Raw genomic sequence first — 17,121 nt, 5'->3', positions numbered from 1 at the left:
GCACCTATCTCCACCTTTGAGTTCATACTTTAACTTGACTAAGAAGGATTATTACCAGGGATGCAAGTATCTTTCATTAGAAAAACCAACCACATAAATAGGACAAAGAATAAGAACCATATGATCATATTCATAGATGCAGAAGAGGCATTTGATAATATCTAACACCCATTCCTGATTAAAAAAATACTCAATTACATAGAAACAGAAAGGAGAGACGTCAACACGTGAAATGTATTAAAGGAAACACAGTCTGCAAAGGACAATTAGTTGACTGGAACTTGCTGAAAAGACAGTTATTCTCATAGAAAGGTTTCATCAAAATAGCAATACAGAACCCACAGATTGGGAGGAAATAAATCTTTAGCTGTGAGGAGAGAGGGCGAGAGCAGGGGAGGAGAGGAGGAGATGGCAACTGAAGGACGGTGGCGTTTTCAGGAATTCCCCATCTCCATGCTCACCTGCGCATGCACAAGGGAAAGGAGCCTTGAGTCTGGGTGCTGAGGCACAGGGAGCAGAGCCTGAAATCCGTGTCTGAGGATGAAGCAGGTTGTGAAGGGTCTTCCTATTGTGGCTCTTGAATCTACAAGGCTCGGGCCTCTTCGAGTTGGGTGGTTGAGGAGCGTTCAGGGGGAACCCAGGAAAGACATGGTCAAGGGGAGCAGATGGCATCAGACGCCTTTAGTGTGGGTCTGTGGTCCTAGCAGCTGGAGTTGTCTCTTGCGGAAGTTCTCACTTGGGAAGCATGCCTTCCACCCCCCCCCGCTGTCTGGGCTTGTGTGTTGTTGTGATTCAAATGTTAACGCATTTCAAATGCAAGCAGACCCACCCAAAGAGCACAGGTTTCAGCAGGGTTTCCAGACTAACAATGAAGGAATCCATTGCCACCCAGGGCCCTGAGCCTCACCTCCAGGCCCCGCCCTCCCCAACTCTCCCATTATCTCCAGGCCCCGCCCCTTCGCACAGGCACCGCCCCTCTATTCCCACGTGATGCAATTTCCTGCGGACCCCACTTCCTCCGCCTGAGAAGATCCGAGTGAGCGTCCCACGTGTTTCTACGGGTGAGTGGGTTTCGTGTTTCTGTGCTGGGCCCAGGTGCGGAGTCCCCGCAGGCCTGGCTCCCCAGCTGTGTCCGGGTTCCTGCGGACGTTACGCTTCCCGCACCCCGTCCGCCAGTGTTCCAGGTCGCCGCCAGCCCCTGGGACATTTCCAGTGAAATCCTTTCGGAGCTGGCTACAGGCCTCTGCCCTGGGCCCGGGAGTCCTCTGGCCGCTTTTCTTGCTCAGAGCTCCGCCTGCACCCTCACCCCTCCCTCCCGAAAGGCGTGGGTTCTTCCTGGGGCCGGTCCTTTCCGTGTCAGGTCACGGGCCTGAGAGCATGGGGACCCCAGAGTGGCCTTACTAAGAGTTTAACTTCTCAGCACCTTGCTTTGCAAAATGGTACCATCGCAGCACGGTCCCAAATCCCCGCATAGTTTAAGTCCTCACAGAGATTGCAATCTCCCCACAGAGTAAACCTCCATTGAGTGCTTTGTGCCCGGGAAGCAAGATCGTAGCTAATATGACCGCCAGGCAGAGGGGGCTTTGGAGTGCGGCCAGCTCCAGGAAAGGTTTTCATTTGGACCTTTTCGGTGTGGACCTGAGTAATCTTGAGACCTGCATAGAAGTTTCTTGGAACCAAATTCTAAGTATGTAAATTCTTTTTTCCCTTTTGAATTATTTTTTTCATATGTTAACTGTTTCTCCAATTTGTTTCAATTTACTGGGTAAGAACTGTGTCCTAATACTAGCTCCTCATTTTAAATATGTGTCATAATTATTTCTAATACAAGATAACTTCCAGATATATAACTCTTACATATCGTAAGAGAGGATCTTATTAAAATAAGCTACCATTTTCTCTATGCCCCCACTGCATGGTAATGCTGGAATGCGCTAGCCTTTTATCAAAGTGTTCTTGATAGAGGCTTGTGTGACCCTCTGCACTGCAGTGGATTCTGGGAGTGATGCCATAGCACCTTAAACTCCTCCTTATTGTTTCTAGAATATAATCCACGTGGTACCAGATGGCCACCTCATGGGACACAACTGCTTTCATTTCAAGGAGCTGCCAGTCCTGTAACCACTGGAGCAGTAGGGCTTCTTCACAGACTAATTTAGATAGGCCACGCTGACATGTTTTTCATTATGGACATGGTGATTCTTTATGGGAATTGTTTTTGTTATTTTGATTTGGTCATATTTTCAACATGACATCCATGTGCATACTTAGACATGCATATGTGATCATGTTCAATTTCCCCTTTGGTTAGGTGTCATGGAGGTAAATCCATCTTGTGGCTACGTCATGTGTTACAGAGTAGAACAGTTCCATTGTGTTCTGGAGCATCATATTGGTGGAAGCAGATCTCCTGTTCTTCCACAGTAATGCAGGCTGTTTACCCCTTGAAGCCTCAGGGGGGCAGTCTAGTGCAAGCTGTTTGTGCCACCTGGAAAAGTTCATTGTCCCTGACCCACCAAAACAAACTCACTGCCACAAAGTCAATTCTGACTCATAGTGTTCCTCTGTAGGTGTCTGAGATCAAAATCTACACAGGAGCAACCAGCCTCGTTTTCCTCTTGCAGATGTGCTGGTGGGGTTGAACTGCCAGCCTTGAGGGTAGCAAATGATGCCAGAATCCATTTCTTTCCCCTTAGAAATGAACCAAATCAAGCAGATGCCATCAAATCCGCACCAACTCCTGCAGACTCCATGTGTGTCAGAGCGCAGCACTGTTGCAGAGGGGTTTCAGTGACTGGTTTCTCAAAGTGCATCACCCAGACTTTCTTCCCTGGAGACTCTGAGTAGACACAAACTTCCAATCGCTCCATGAACACTTATCCATGGTAACCATCTGTAATGCTCAGGGACATCAAAAACAAAGCAAGATACCCATGTGTGCGCATACACACAATTAGAAAAGCCAGAACCTGTATCAGTTGGAAATATTTCAGAGAAGGAAAACTCAAAACTAAAGTGAAGTTGAGTTTCGAACTATAACATGAGAAACCACACAGTTGAATTTGTAAAATTTGCAGTGCCCAGAAAAATAAAGTCATTCTGTTAATTTTCAGCTATCAAGTTTTTATATGAATCATACAGATATACTGTAACTGAACTGGACTTTTTACAGTAGCTACAGCATAAAATTAATATCAACTTTAATAGATCTTCAATAGAGATGTTATATGTAAATAGCTTAATGTTCTTTCTGAGTTTTCATGGAAGATAAATCCTAAAGATTTTTAAGATGTACAGTATTTGAGGAATTAAAAAAGATTTATTACATTATTCTCTTTAGCATAATATTGTACTGTTAGAATAATCTCTTAGGAACAGATCTGCAGCGGCTTGAAAAGGTTCATGGATAAATTGCATCATCTTTATTCCATTTTTCCATGACCTTTTTGAAAGCCCCTTGTGCATTCATGGCATGAATGATTGGCTAACAATGAGCTCCTGTATCTCAATTCGATAACAGTTGGATAAATAGCAGTTATTTTTCCTAACATATGATTCCCTATGGTGCCCATATGTGGTTTCAGAGAAAACTCATCGTAATATTTTCAGTGGCTAACGTCAGAAGTTGGGTGATTTCTTCTAAGGTACTGCTACTTTGCCTTCAGTCTCCAGTCTTTTGTTTGATAGCTGAGCACTCAGTTGGTTGCATTACTCGGCACTCCACGTAAGGACCTACATCTTGAAGTGTGAGTGCTTAATGTCAGAGCCCTGTATTTCCTGATGTGTCATGAATTAGCTTCCCTTACAAATCGGTGAGTGTTTTCTCTGGGGCAGCTTTTCTTTTTCTGTTGGTCTTTCATGTGTTACTAGAATGGTACTTTATTGTATGTGGAATATATCAACAAAAGCACCCCTTTGTCACAGTGGGTTAAACATTGGCCTGCTACCGCAAGGGCAGCTGTGCAAACTTGGCAGACATGCGCAGAAGATGAGTCTGCCTGCTCCAGTAAAGATGTACAGGCGTGGGAGTCCCATAGGGAGTTCTACTCTGATAGCTCTGCTGTGAGTTGGACCAGATGTGGTGGCAGGCAGTCCTGTGTGGACAAGTCAATGGCTTATTCTTGACCACTTATTGGCTATTTGACACTAAATGCAGTTAGATTCACATTTTTGTGCACTCTTGTGAAGTGCAAAAAAAAATTGCAACAGTTTTGGGAACTGATCTATTTGTGGAGGAGAGTTGTTTTGGAAATGCTACCTTTTTATTGACTTCAGTCTTTTTGTATATCTTCATTGATGAGTCAATGACACACCTTTCTGACATCTTTTATCCTTATTAAAATTCATTTGGTCAACCTGGGGCTTAACTATTAAGACATGTGAAGTACACTCCTTCCAGATGCCCTGTGGTCTGGTATTTTCTCCTCCAGGAACAAACTCTTGGTTAATTCCTTAGTTAATTCCATCAACAAACTGTTGGTTAATCCCTTGGTTAATTCCATCACATCCTTCAAATCACTGTTATCAGTGAGTTCAATTAATTCGACTATTAAGCACAGAGGACGAAGACCTCCCCTAAACAAAAGTGTCCCATAAGCAGACACGAAGAATGGTTTCACTGTAGAAGTCAGCTGAGAGAGTACCTGTGTGTCCTTCCCCCTGTTTTGAGGACAGAAGTTTGCTCTGGGTCCTAATTAGATGAATTCATTAGAGGCAGTGAAAAGAATAGCTTTCTGGTTGTTAGCTGCCATCTAGTTTCCCCACTTTAGAACGACACGATGCACCCATGCAGTGGGTTATGCGTTGGGTTGCTAAGCACACATCTCAGCAATTCAAAACCACTTACTGGTCCCCAGGAGAAAGAGGAGGCTTGCTACTCCTTTAAAGAGTTGCGGTTTCAGAAACCCACAGGGCCTGTGCTACTTTGCCCTACAGAGATGTTTTGAGTCAGAATTGACTCAATGACAGTGATTTTTTTTTAATATACAACAGAACGAAACCGTGCCTTGTTCTTTAAGAATGGAATGGTGAATTTGGGCTCTTCACATCTTGATCATTAACCTGAAAGCTCCCATTTGCATTTCTTATTAACTGTTGCTTGTTTTGTTTTATTTTCTTGCTAGTGTGTCTTCATGCTCTTTTTATTTTTCCAGTGTGGGCATTTCCATGTATTCTTACTGCTAATGAGCTTTTCATTTGGTGAGTGAACATGGAGCTTCCCTTTCCTGGCCATGAAGACCTGAGTGCTCTTTGACTCCTTTAGCCTGTACATTGAGAGTTCAAGTCTTTGAGCAACTGAAATCTGAGCATTTGCAAACTCATCACAGGACCCTCCCATGTTGTTAAAATCTTGATCGTGCCAGGGTTTGCTGTTCCCTAAAGTGATCATTTTTGTTTCTCCCTACGCTAGCTCACGACATGTAAACATGATTGTGTTACTGCATAGATTCCACCTCTGTTGCATTTCTCATAAAAGTTAAGACCATTTGACCTTGTGTTTTTGTTCTTGTTAGTTGCTGTGGATTCATTTTCAACTCATAGCCACCTCATGTGTCCAGGGTAGAACTCTTGGTTTTGGAATGGTGTGTCCTCTCAGAACATATTTGCCTTGTTTTGTTTTGATGTGTTCAATGTTGTATCTGTTTGCTTGGTGTTTATATTATCTCAATCAATCTAATAAATGAAAGAGCCGGATATATGGGCCTGAGGTAAGCAGTCTTTGTCTGACACTCATGGCTTTCTGGGGAAAATGAGTTCCAGTTATCTGAATTCAATAGTTTGTTTTTTCCATCTCCTGTTCGTACTACACAGAAGCTCTCCAGATCACCTCTGTAACTGATGACTGACAGACTAACAAACTCATGGCATATGAACGGAAATGTAGCTGCCAGGCATTTAGCTGTACACTCATGGACCTGCATGCCGACCTGTTTCAACAACTCCCCATTTGAGCAACACGGAAATGTACTTACTGGTTGGGGACTTTCTTCAGCTGTATCCTATTGAAAAGAACATCTGCTTAAAAGAGACAAGAGGACTAAATGAGCCAATGTGAACAAATCTTTTTGGAAATTGTTTCAAAATTGTGGTTGTGGGGTAAATGCACTGTGTTACCATGAACATGCTGTGTGAGAGACCCTAGTGGTCATTGGTGTAAATGATTGGTTGCTGACCATGGCCTCTGTGGTTCAAGCAAACCGGGCACATCAAGGGAGGTCGATGAGGCTGTTTGCGCCCATAAAGAATGAGTCTTGGAAACACTACTGAGCAGTTTCACTCACTGTTTTATATTCAGAATGGGTTAGAATTGACCCAAAAGCACTGCATGTGTCTTGTTCATCATAAAGGAATGGAACTTAGACTTGTGAAGGCTTTAAAATACGTCACTTGGTGCACTGTGCGGATGAGACTTTTGAGAGGTTAATTGGATTGACATTTACATTCCACTGTCAGAGCAGAATTGTAGAGTGACCGTGGCCACTCGTGTCACTGTACATTATAGCTGTGCTGTGAAATTTTAGCATCAAAGTACAGCCTTTTCTATGCTGTTGTTAGGTGTCATCGTGTCCACTCCAACACCTAAAACACTATCTGTAGCAGAACGAAGCACTGCCCTGCACCATCCTCACAAATGTCCCCATGTTTGAGCCCACTGTGACAGCCCCTGGGTCGGTCCATTTTGTTGAAGGCCTTTCTATTTTTTGCTTCTCTTTTCCATTACGAAGCATGATGGCCTTCTCCAGGGACTGGTCTCTCCTGAAAAAAGTGGGAACAAAAGTATGACTAGTCATAGAGGCCAGCCTCACGGCTGAGAGAACGCTAGCGGTCATCATGTTCAGCTAGTCTGCTTTCCATGATCTGTAAATGTGAAAAATCTTGGAGTGGCCCATCTCAAAGCCTGGTGTGTAAGTCCTTGCACAGTTTAACAGTTAAATACAGTGAAATTCAGTCAAAGTAAAAGAAAATTGAAATCTTAACTACTTTTTGCCAATCAGCCAAAAGAAGGGTATGTTATACAGAGTTCTCTAGAGAAACAAAACCAGGACACTTAGGATTTTATGTATATTTATATAGGTAGATAACTTAAGAAATAAACAACTAATTAATCTACACAGCAATACAAATGGCTCCATGCAACTCACTTCCAATAGACAGTTAGTGCACTGGCAGTCCTTTCAGTCTTGAGGGCCACCGGGTGCAAGTCAAGGAAGCACACAGCTGAGTCCCATGTAGAACAATTCAGACTGTCCAGCCACAGGCAGCAAACAGCAAGGCAGGTCACCAACAGCCAGATGACAGGGTCCAACAGTCTCCAGCCCAAACGATGTGCACTCCAGTAGTGTGGCGAAGCAAGTCTTGAAGATGCCTCAAACTACAGCGACACATTCCACAGGTTAGGTGTCCCACAGGTAGTGTAGCTTGCAAATTGAGGCAGAGAACCAGCTAAGGCAGCCACACACTGGTCCGATCATCACATAGCAAGAGACAAGAAAGGCAAGGCTTGCAAAACCATTTATCTCTGCCCTTCAATTACTCCCACACGTTCATTTGCCAGGTTGGCACAATAAACCTACCTATCACAAAGGGCGTGCTATTATGATACTTCACATATTGTGCTCTTTTGTCAGTATATCCTGTGAGCTTAGTGTGGATTTATGTGTGGATCCAGGTCGTTTTTGACGGGAGCAGTCCATAATAATTACATGACAGTAGCTTTACGTCTCAGAGTGGGAGAAGTTTTGCGAATACCTATGTTTTATTGTTACCTTTCACTCTCGCCCTATTTCCCTTTTCAATAGCCTAGTCTCTCCATGAAGGTACAAAATACACAAATGTGCAACCATAGAGTGAATGAAAAGTAGGGGAGTAACATGGAAACACTATAGAAAATGTCATAATTTCCCCAAATAATGCTGTTTCAGTAGGTAATATGCCAGCTCTTCATCCAAGAGAATACCATGAATTCAGGGCTTTGGGTTGCTACTTTGTTGGTTCACATCAGTAGCTCTCCAGTGGCTAATGAAGGGCTACAGGAAAAAATTTAAATTCTGCAGTGTTTTCCTGTTGTTACCTTGCTTTCACCCTGTGCTTCATGTTCTGATAAATATTCTAGGTGGTCCTGTGCAAGGAGGTGAATTTCTCCCTCCTTCCAGTGGAAGAGGGGATATAAATCTCGAGGCTTATGTTTCTGATCATTTGTCTGGTTTATGTGATCTGACTGTTCTCTTCCTGAACCGTAAAAAGAGAGAGGAATAAGCTTGCACTTGGTCACAGACAAACTGTCCGGAGATAAGCTCATTGTGCTAGAAGAATGCAGTCGTTGGGATAGCATGTCATTAGTGAGGAAGTGAGTGTAGTGAGTGAAGGGATGAGGCTGCCAGCTAAACCCTGATGGTGATCCTTAATAGAACAAGACCCCTGTGTCTAATCGCCATGTGAAGTCCCAGTTTCCCAGGACTGTCCTCTTCTCCCTTTTCACATATTGCAGTGAATGGTACCTTGCTGAACCAGATAGATGGGATGTTTTTGGACACCGTGACGGTTGAACAGGTGGCCGTGGACTTCTAGGGAGAATAGGCATTGCTGGATCTTTCTTAGAGGAAACTTCTGTAGACATATGATGAAGGAAACTTTTAGAAACCTGGCCTCAGTAGGCATGAGTATTTTCATTGAAAAGACAAATGTCTTACTCAGTGATGCTACTCTATATATGGACTGAGTCATGGGAATACCTGGTTAAATGAACTGGTGTAGTAATCTCTTCTCAGGAGCATGCAGGTCATGCTTCCCCCATGAATATAAGGCTCTTTGTATCATACTAGTGACATCGAGTGTCACTGAGTCTACTAAGTGTCCTTACATGTTAGAAATGTGAGTGTTGACTTTTGGTGCAGAGAGAATATGTGTGTTGTTCCATGCAAGTGCTCTATGTTTTTTACAAGGTGACCATGATTCTTTTATTAGAAATAGAATTACACCCACCTAAAACCCACAGACCTAGAGGAACAGAGCATTGACGCGGTGTCAGGGAAGTGTTGGTTATCTTTTCAGATTTTCCTTGTGATGTGCCTTTCTCCAAGAGCAGCTTGTCAGATTCACATTTTCGCCATCATGACACAGTGTGGTGGGGGGACCTTAGTTAGCTTAGCTTGTCTAGGACAATAAAACTATAGACACTGACATATGCATAAGGAAGAGCTTTACATTAAGAAGTAAACTCCCCCACCCCCATCATGATCCGAATTCTACTTTGCAGGTCTGACTAGAGAGGATGTACACTGGTACAGATAGGAGTGGAGGCACAGGGAATCCAGGGCGGATGATACCTTCAGGACCAGGGGTGTGAGTGGCGATACGTGGAAGGTAGAGGGAGAGTGGTTTGGAAAGAGGGAACCAATTACAAGGATCTACGTGGGACCTCCTCCCTGGGGGACAGACAACAGGAAATGGGGTGAAGGGACACGTCGGACAGATCAAGATGTGACAAAATAATAATTTATAAATTAGCAAGGGCTCATGAGGGAGAGGGAACGGGGAGGGATGGGGAAAAAAAGAGGACCTGATGCCAAGGGCTTAAGTGGAGAGTAAATGCTTTGAGAATGATGAGGCCAATGAATGTACAGATGTGCTTTACACAATTGATGTATGTATGGATTGTGATGAGTTGTATGAGCCCCTAATAAAACATTTTTAAAAAAGGTAAACTTTATCAAGAGAATATTCCAACCCAGACGCCATGGGTCCAATGCTAACTGGAGCATCCATGGCTCGGTGTGTTCCAGTCCCTAAACTTTAGTTTTGCAGTGTGCATCAACCCTTTCTGCTGTCCAGTTCAATACATGTGTATGTATCATATACATATATGTGTCTATATATGTAACTATGTAGTCACTATGTGCACAGAAATTCCTTGTTTTAGTTCACAAATTCATCAGTATATAAGTAGCTTCAACACTACAGAAAAATATAGGACTCTAAATCCATGATTCATCATAAAATGGGTGGAAAGAAATTCCTTGTTTCAGGGTCCTAATCTCAATAATTTTGTACGTCCTTTTCTGTAAGTTAAATGCTGTAATCTTTATCATGCTGTATTTTCTTCAATCATGTTTAAAAGACTTGTTTTATTCTGAAAGGCAACTCGCTTGCAATTGTGTGCCCGTCTCTTCGGTATGGGTTTAGAGTACAGCTTGATTATTGCAATTTCATTGTCTATCAGTCAGTACACATACGTCTTCACTGTTTGAAGGGTGTTCACAGCTGTTAGGGAACCTTCATAGAGCTGGAGTAGATCTTGTGGCCTTGCTGTAGGACAGTAACATTTCCCTATTGCACATGTTATATTCACAGCTATCAGAGATAGGCGCAGAATTACAAGACACGTTCAGCACTCCTCTAAGGCAGCTGCTTTTCTAGGGTTTGTTTACAACCTAAGGGAGATCCCTCCCTTCAGACCTGCAGTTAACACCTTCTTTTCTGGTCATCGATTTCTATACTTTCTCTTAAATGAAAACTGGCTCTGACCGAAGTGATGATCTCTAAAGACAAATAGTTCACATACAGATTATTTTAACTTCTAAGGAAGCCCGATAGATGAATTCATAGATCTCAGGGCTTTGCAACATAGTCATACAGATAGAGATGTTTTCTTGGGGAAACTGAGAATTCCAAGACTACAACAGGAAACCCACCCTGACAACCCATCTCTCCCTGCCTCAGAGCCTAGTTCTTGTGCTCACTTGATCATAAACATCCCTGTAGCCCATTCCTGAAGGTGAGGTTTGTCCCTGGGTTCACACTGACTTCCCTCACTGTGTCTCACACAGTGCTAGCTGGCCATGTCCCACATTCCAGCTATGGATTTTCAGTTATAGCTCATCCTTGACACCTCTGTAACTGGTCAGTCAGCTCTTCCTGGAGCCTGCATATTCTTAGCACAAGCATCAGGTTATATTGGGCAATCCACTGCAAGCCTTGCCGTGGAGCCTGACACACCCAGGACATCAGTGATTACTGAAGAGGAATGCAGAGGGGGCACAGCTCTGAGGCTGCCCCAAGTCTCCCCTAGGCTCCTCCAGAGTCATGAGTATACACTTATTTGATGTTAAATAGTTTCCATGGTCTCTTACTTTCACTCGGCTTCGCTTAGGTGTAGTTCGTATCTGCTACCTGTTTAGTGTTTCCTGTGTGTGTCTGCGATCAAAGGTGTTCCCAATGCTGCCCAGTGTTCTCTAAGAACACCCCCCAGAAGCAACCTACCGTCATCAACCTTGGGTCTACTCTAGCTTCATCTGGACTAACCCAAGCATGGCTGTTCCAATAAGCAAGGTACTGGAGAATAAATTATATTGATTTGTTGATCATGCTGACGTAATTTCTGGGTAATCACCATTTAATCTGTCCCTCACCACCCCTTTACTTCCCAGTTTGTGCTCGGAACCCAGGTGAGCCTGGAGACAGATAATTCGAGGTGCTGAAATGGGGGCAGATGTGGGTCTTAGATCAGGCTATGATGTGTGAGAAGGTAATAGATCGTTCTTGGTTATATATTTTGTGCTGCCTGGAAGGTAACAGATCCTGGAACCTGGGCAGAGGGCCTTATCCTAGGCCAGGTACCCTCAGCCAATAGGTATGTATGACAGGCTCAGGGAGGAACTCTGCCTTTTGCCTCTTGAAGCCTCTGGGAATGCGCTCAAAGGTACTCAGTCCTGTGCCATTATCCGGATTTTGAAACATCCACTAGTGACTTCTTATTTGCTGATTTGTCTACACCAAGGCCTCACTTTCACTGCAGAGTTTATTGAGATATCCATGTGCCCAGGGAGCCTGGTCAGCATTTCACAGGGAAGGTCAGAGAGGGGTTGGCCTGCTGCTGTTATCCTGAGACAGTCTTTGAGGACTTACTTCTCCATGAGTGAAGAACCCCAGTGTGCTCTGAGGGGGAGTTCCTGTCACTGGACACACAGGGTGTCCATAGGATTGACACGTTTCAAGTATGGGGGTGAAGATAGAGCCCCACTTGCAGTATGTCCTGTGTGGTTAAGTTATTGGCTCACACCAATCAAAAGGACGCAGGGAGCCAAATAGGTTAGGGCCATCAGCTAACGCTGGTAGAGGGGGTAAACAAAATCTTTCTCTGGACCTTTCCCTAGGTCTGGGCCAGTGTTAGTTTTGAAACATGGATACAGTGGTTTCAATGCATGCACCTTAAATTTTCTCCCTCCTACATCTCTTGTGACATGAGTGTCCACTGGGAGTGAGCAGCAGGAGGGGACGATGGCAGAATAACAAGTAATAAATATGCCTTATTTAACATGGGTTTTGAAACTGAGATTTACAAATTAGTAAATAAATACAACTGAACGCTCCAGTACCTTGCTTACTGGTTAACACATCCCTGCATTTGTGTAAGGGCAGAAAAGGCTGCTTGAGGCCAGGACACAGTAGAGGGGAGATCCACAAGAGACCTGTGATAGCCCTTGGACATACTATTTATCACATATAAACATTTATAAGCCACTTTATTTTGCCAACTACCGTGAATCAGACACAAATGATTTAAAAGTTTGCTGAAATTTGCTTGTGATTCCTGGTTAGTTCCTTACATGGACGTAAAATCTGAGAGAGAAGACTGTTCCACATACATAATTAGCAATGTGAGTTTCTTGATGGGTTAGATTTGGGTTCGGTGTAGGGTTGTAAAGTGCTAGAGGCAGAGTCTGTAGGTAAGATTGGATTCTAGATCCTGGGAATAATGTTCCCTGTTCAAAAACGCGAGTCAATGGATAGAAATAGAGCAAAAGTGTCATGAGGTAAGAGTCAGGTGTTAGTGGACAGTTTAAAGGGCTTTATGTTTAGGATTGTCCTGCCTAACAGCCTATATTTGGAGTTGAGTTGGGTTTATGTGTTTGTAAGTTTGGCTTGTGAATTTGAGACATTGGATCTTAAAGTTAGGATTCAGATAATAGAATATATTCAAAGCTGTGTTCCTGATTTTAAAAATGGGATTAAATGAATAAGGATAGTTTTAGAGTGTCTGGTGTTTTATTTTTTTTCATTGGATGTGGGTATCAATGAATGTTCAGAGTGTGATAGACATTCCGGATGGTAAGGAGCTTTTCCGGTAGTTAGGGGTTCAGTGTTTTAAAAGATTATCAGTGTGTTGTGAGGATGTTCAGCATGGTAAGGTGTAAGGTTTAATGGTTTGGGAGTTTTTGATTAGCACTTATTGGTTAGTGAGCAAAGTACCAAAAGTTATTTTTATGTGTTGAAATATATCTTACTATGTTTTTATATTTATTAGCTGTTGATGGCATATCTTGAATATTTTATGGATATGATCATTAATTTATGATTAGAGGAATTTTAATTTATTTTTGGAAACCCCTTTTCTTCCTTTAAAAAAATCTCATTGTGATTGCTCTAGTTAGAACATACAGTCATTTTTTAATATCAGTAATGAAATTGGATATCTATGTTTGTCCTTTTTCTGAGGTGGGGTTTTTCTCTTTCCTTTAAATGTGACATTTTGACTTTTCAAAAAATAAGAATGTATATTAGCATATTAACATATTGAACTATATCTGTTTTGTGTTAGATTTATAGAGTTGTGTTTTTTTAACATGAAAAGCCTTTGATTGGTATGTTTCATGTATCTATTTAGATCATTAATTTTTTGCATTATTTGCTATATCACAGTGCTTATTTTCTTATGTTAAATCAACTCTTGGACAGATTCCAATTAATCATGGTATATTAATTATTTTAATGTGTTGTCTCACTCAGTTCCCAATATTTTTAAGAACTTTTTCATGTAGATCCATTTTCAATCTTGGTCTACAGTTTTCTTAAAGTATTATTATCTGTCCTTGGTATCAGGTTATTACTGGTCTGATAGAAAATGTTAGTAATGTCCTCTCACAACCATTGTCATGTCTGCACCAATAACTTGAACTTAAACAAACAGAAAAAGTGAAGTGTTTATTCATACTGTGTGAATCCTTTGTTGTCTAGCTACCAGAACCTTCAACTTTAATCTGTCTTACAGTTAGCCTTGAAGTTTCCCATGAAGTTTCATCTTGATTCAATTGATCATAGACCTTCTTAGCATCTTGCAAGCCATTCAACTCTCACAGATCATTTGCTCTGCTTGGATCCTCTTTTCTTACAGTTGACCACTCAGTGTAGAGTGATAAATGATTTACACGAGTTTTGACAGGCACATCGTCACTCACACCTGAACAACTGTGTGCTGCCCTCACACTTGAGTCTGTTTGGGAAATACTGAGCCATAAGACATGCTGTGTGGATCTTAGAGAATTTCATTCAGCTTACCTCCAGGAGAATGGTGTAAATCAATGACACAGGAATTCCTCAGTGATTTTTGTCATCACTTTGTTCTGTCATTACTATTATTGTTTAAATCGTTTTATTGGGGGCTCTTACAACTCATCACAATCCATACGTCCATCCATGTGTCAAGCACATTTGTACATTTGTTGCCATCATCATTCTCAAAACATTTGCTCTCTACTCGAACCCCTGGTATCAGCTCCTCATTCCCCCCACCCCATGAACCCTTGATATGTATAAATTATTGTTATTTGGTCATGTCTTTCACTGTCTGACGTCTGCCTTCACCCACTTTTCTGTTGTCTGTTCCCAGAGAGGGGGTTACATGTAGATCCTTGTAATTGATTCTCCCTCTCTCCCTCCTTCCCTCCACCCTCCCCGTATCATCACTCTCACCAATGGTCCTGAAGTTTTCATCTGTCCTAGATTCCCTGTGTTTCTAGTTTCCATCTGTACCACTGTACATCCTCTGGTCTAGGCGGATTTGTAAGGTAGAATTGGGATGATGATAGTGGAGGAGAGGAAGCATTGAAGAACTAGAGGAAAATTATATGTTTCATTGTTGATACACTGTACTCTGACTGGCTCATCTCCTCCCTGTGACCCTTCTGTGACCCTTCTGTCCAGGTGCCTACAGATGCACTTTGGGTCTCCACTGTCCACCTTGCCCTCATTCACAATGAGGTGAAGTTTTTGTTCTTTGATGCCCGGCCCATCAACACCTTGTGATCTCAAGGCTGCTGTGCTTCTTCCATGGGGGTTTTGTTGCTTCTCAGGTAGATAGCTTCCTGTTTATCTTCAACCCTTTAAGACCCCAGACACTATATATTTTGATAGCGAGGCACCCTCATCTTTCTTTACCACATTTCCTTATGCACCCATTTTGTCTTCAGCGATCATGTCGGGAAGCTGAGCATCATGGAATGCCAGTTTTATAGAACAAAGTGTTCTTGCATTGAGGGAGTTATTGAGTGGCGGCCCAATGTCCATCTGCTACCCTAATACTAAACCTCTACATAAATGCATGTAGGTCTATTTCTCAATCATCATCTTATAAATATATTTACATATATACATTCTTGTATTTAGACCTCTATAAATGCCCTTTGCCTCCCAGTTCTTGCCTCTATTTCCTTTTATTTTACTCTTGTCCCACTATCATGCTAAGTCTTCATTTGAGTTTCAGTAATTCCTCTAGGTTACATTGCCCTTGATCAAGCCCTACCAGGCCTCTTACACCCTCCTCACCATGGATATGTGTTTACTATTAAGCCCTGGTGTTGACATGTGTTAAGAGTTGGACTGCTAACCTCATGGTCAGAAGTACAAACCCACTAACTGTCTGTCATGGCTTTAGAGTCTCTGAAACTCTGTAGAGCCGTTCTCCTGTGTCCCATTGCCTGCTTATCCATCTAACTCTACTTGTTGATGAGCTTTAAAGTGTCTCTAAAGTGATTGTACAATTTATATTTCCTCTAGAAAATAATCATCAGTTTATAATAGCTCTTTATACAACCCACTTAAAATGTTCCAGATGCTTTAATTAACATAATCATCTTGAAGGTTCATTAATTTTTTATTCTCCTTCAGAGTCACACAGTAAAGAATTGATAATTTTGTGTGTTGTGAGGTAGGGATCCAGCTTTTTTGTTTCTTCTTTTTGACATGTATATTTGATTGTGCAATCTATTTACTTAAAGTCATATTTTACTCACATGTCTGAAAAGTATGAATTTTAGATTTTATTGCTCATTGTGCACACGTGTTTTCTGTCACTCAATAAGGAACCGTTAACAGTATTGGGGACTTAGTGTAAGAAGAGAAACAGAACTGTAACAGCATCTGGACCTACGGGTTATGTATTACTCACATTGTATTCTCCCATCAGCCTTCAGGTTTTGAATCACCAGCAGCTGAAATGAAGGAGGAAGTCGTGCCTGGATTGGGTGTTACTATTTCTGGGATGTCCTCATGAGCGATTGAAGTTTGTGAACATCATTCGCGCTGATCGAGATAAGACAAACCTAGAGCTTCCCAGTTGCCGGCTGTGTCCTGAAGACCAAAGAAAATGACCAAGACTCAGGTGATCCTTTTCTGTATTTCCTCCTGGAAGTGTAGTAACCTGAATTATACTGATTCGGTTCTTTGGAAAAGTAGAAATGTGAAATAGTAGAAGTTAGAGATAAACTTTGACTCTGACTTCACCATTGGATTTGAGAAGATTAGGAATATATTCGTCATAGGATTAAAACTAAGGGAATCACATTGACTATAATACGTCACTAAGGTTTTTTGGATGTCATTATCTTTCAACTCATATTCATTGTTCTTTTTTTTTCTTTCATTTTATTGGGTTCTCATACAACTCTTATCTCAATCCATTCATTCATAAAAGCACATTTGTACATTTGTTGCTATCATCATTCTCAAAATATTTGCTTTCTACTTGAGCCCTTAGCATCAGTTCCTCATCCCCCCACTCCATGAACCCTTGATAGTTTATAAATTATTGTTATTTTGTCATGTCTTATACTGTCCGACATCTGCCGTCACCCTCTTTTCTGTTGTCCATCCCCAGGGAGGGAGTTACATGTAGATCCTTGTAATCTGTTTCCCCTTGCTCCCTCCTTTCCTCCACCTTCCCGGTATCACCACTCTCAGCACTGGTCCTGAAGAGTTCATCTGTCCTGGATTCCCTGTTTCTAGTTTCCATCTGTACCAGTGTACATCCTCTGGTCCAGGCGGATTTGTAAGGTAGAATTGGGATCA

General features: G+C 42.2%; 1 protein-coding gene across 3 annotated transcripts in view; it reads left to right on the top strand.

The window, feature by feature from the left end:
* Positions 1–996: 996 nt before the first annotated feature.
* LOC142424799 (uncharacterized) overlaps positions 997–17,121 on the top strand; it is a 29,504-nt gene continuing 13,379 nt past the window's right edge. Inside the window, exons 1-3 of one of the 3 annotated variants that reach the window (XM_075530133.1) lie at positions 997–1,061; positions 1,510–1,687; positions 16,241–16,435. In XM_075530133.1, the coding sequence (XP_075386248.1) occupies positions 16,421–16,435 (15 nt within the window). In that variant the 5' untranslated portion in view covers positions 997–1,061; positions 1,510–1,687; positions 16,241–16,420. Of the gene's footprint in view, positions 1,062–1,151; positions 1,688–16,240; positions 16,436–17,121 lie in introns of those variants that run through there. The other 2 variants (XM_075530135.1, XM_075530134.1) reach the window with 2 other exon arrangements.

Source organism: Tenrec ecaudatus, chromosome 13, assembly GCF_050624435.1.
Source record: "Tenrec ecaudatus isolate mTenEca1 chromosome 13, mTenEca1.hap1, whole genome shotgun sequence".
NCBI lineage: Eukaryota > Metazoa > Chordata > Mammalia > Afrosoricida > Tenrecidae > Tenrec > Tenrec ecaudatus.
The sequence above is the reverse complement of the archived record's forward strand: the minus strand, read 5'-3'. Positions and strand labels throughout refer to the sequence as shown.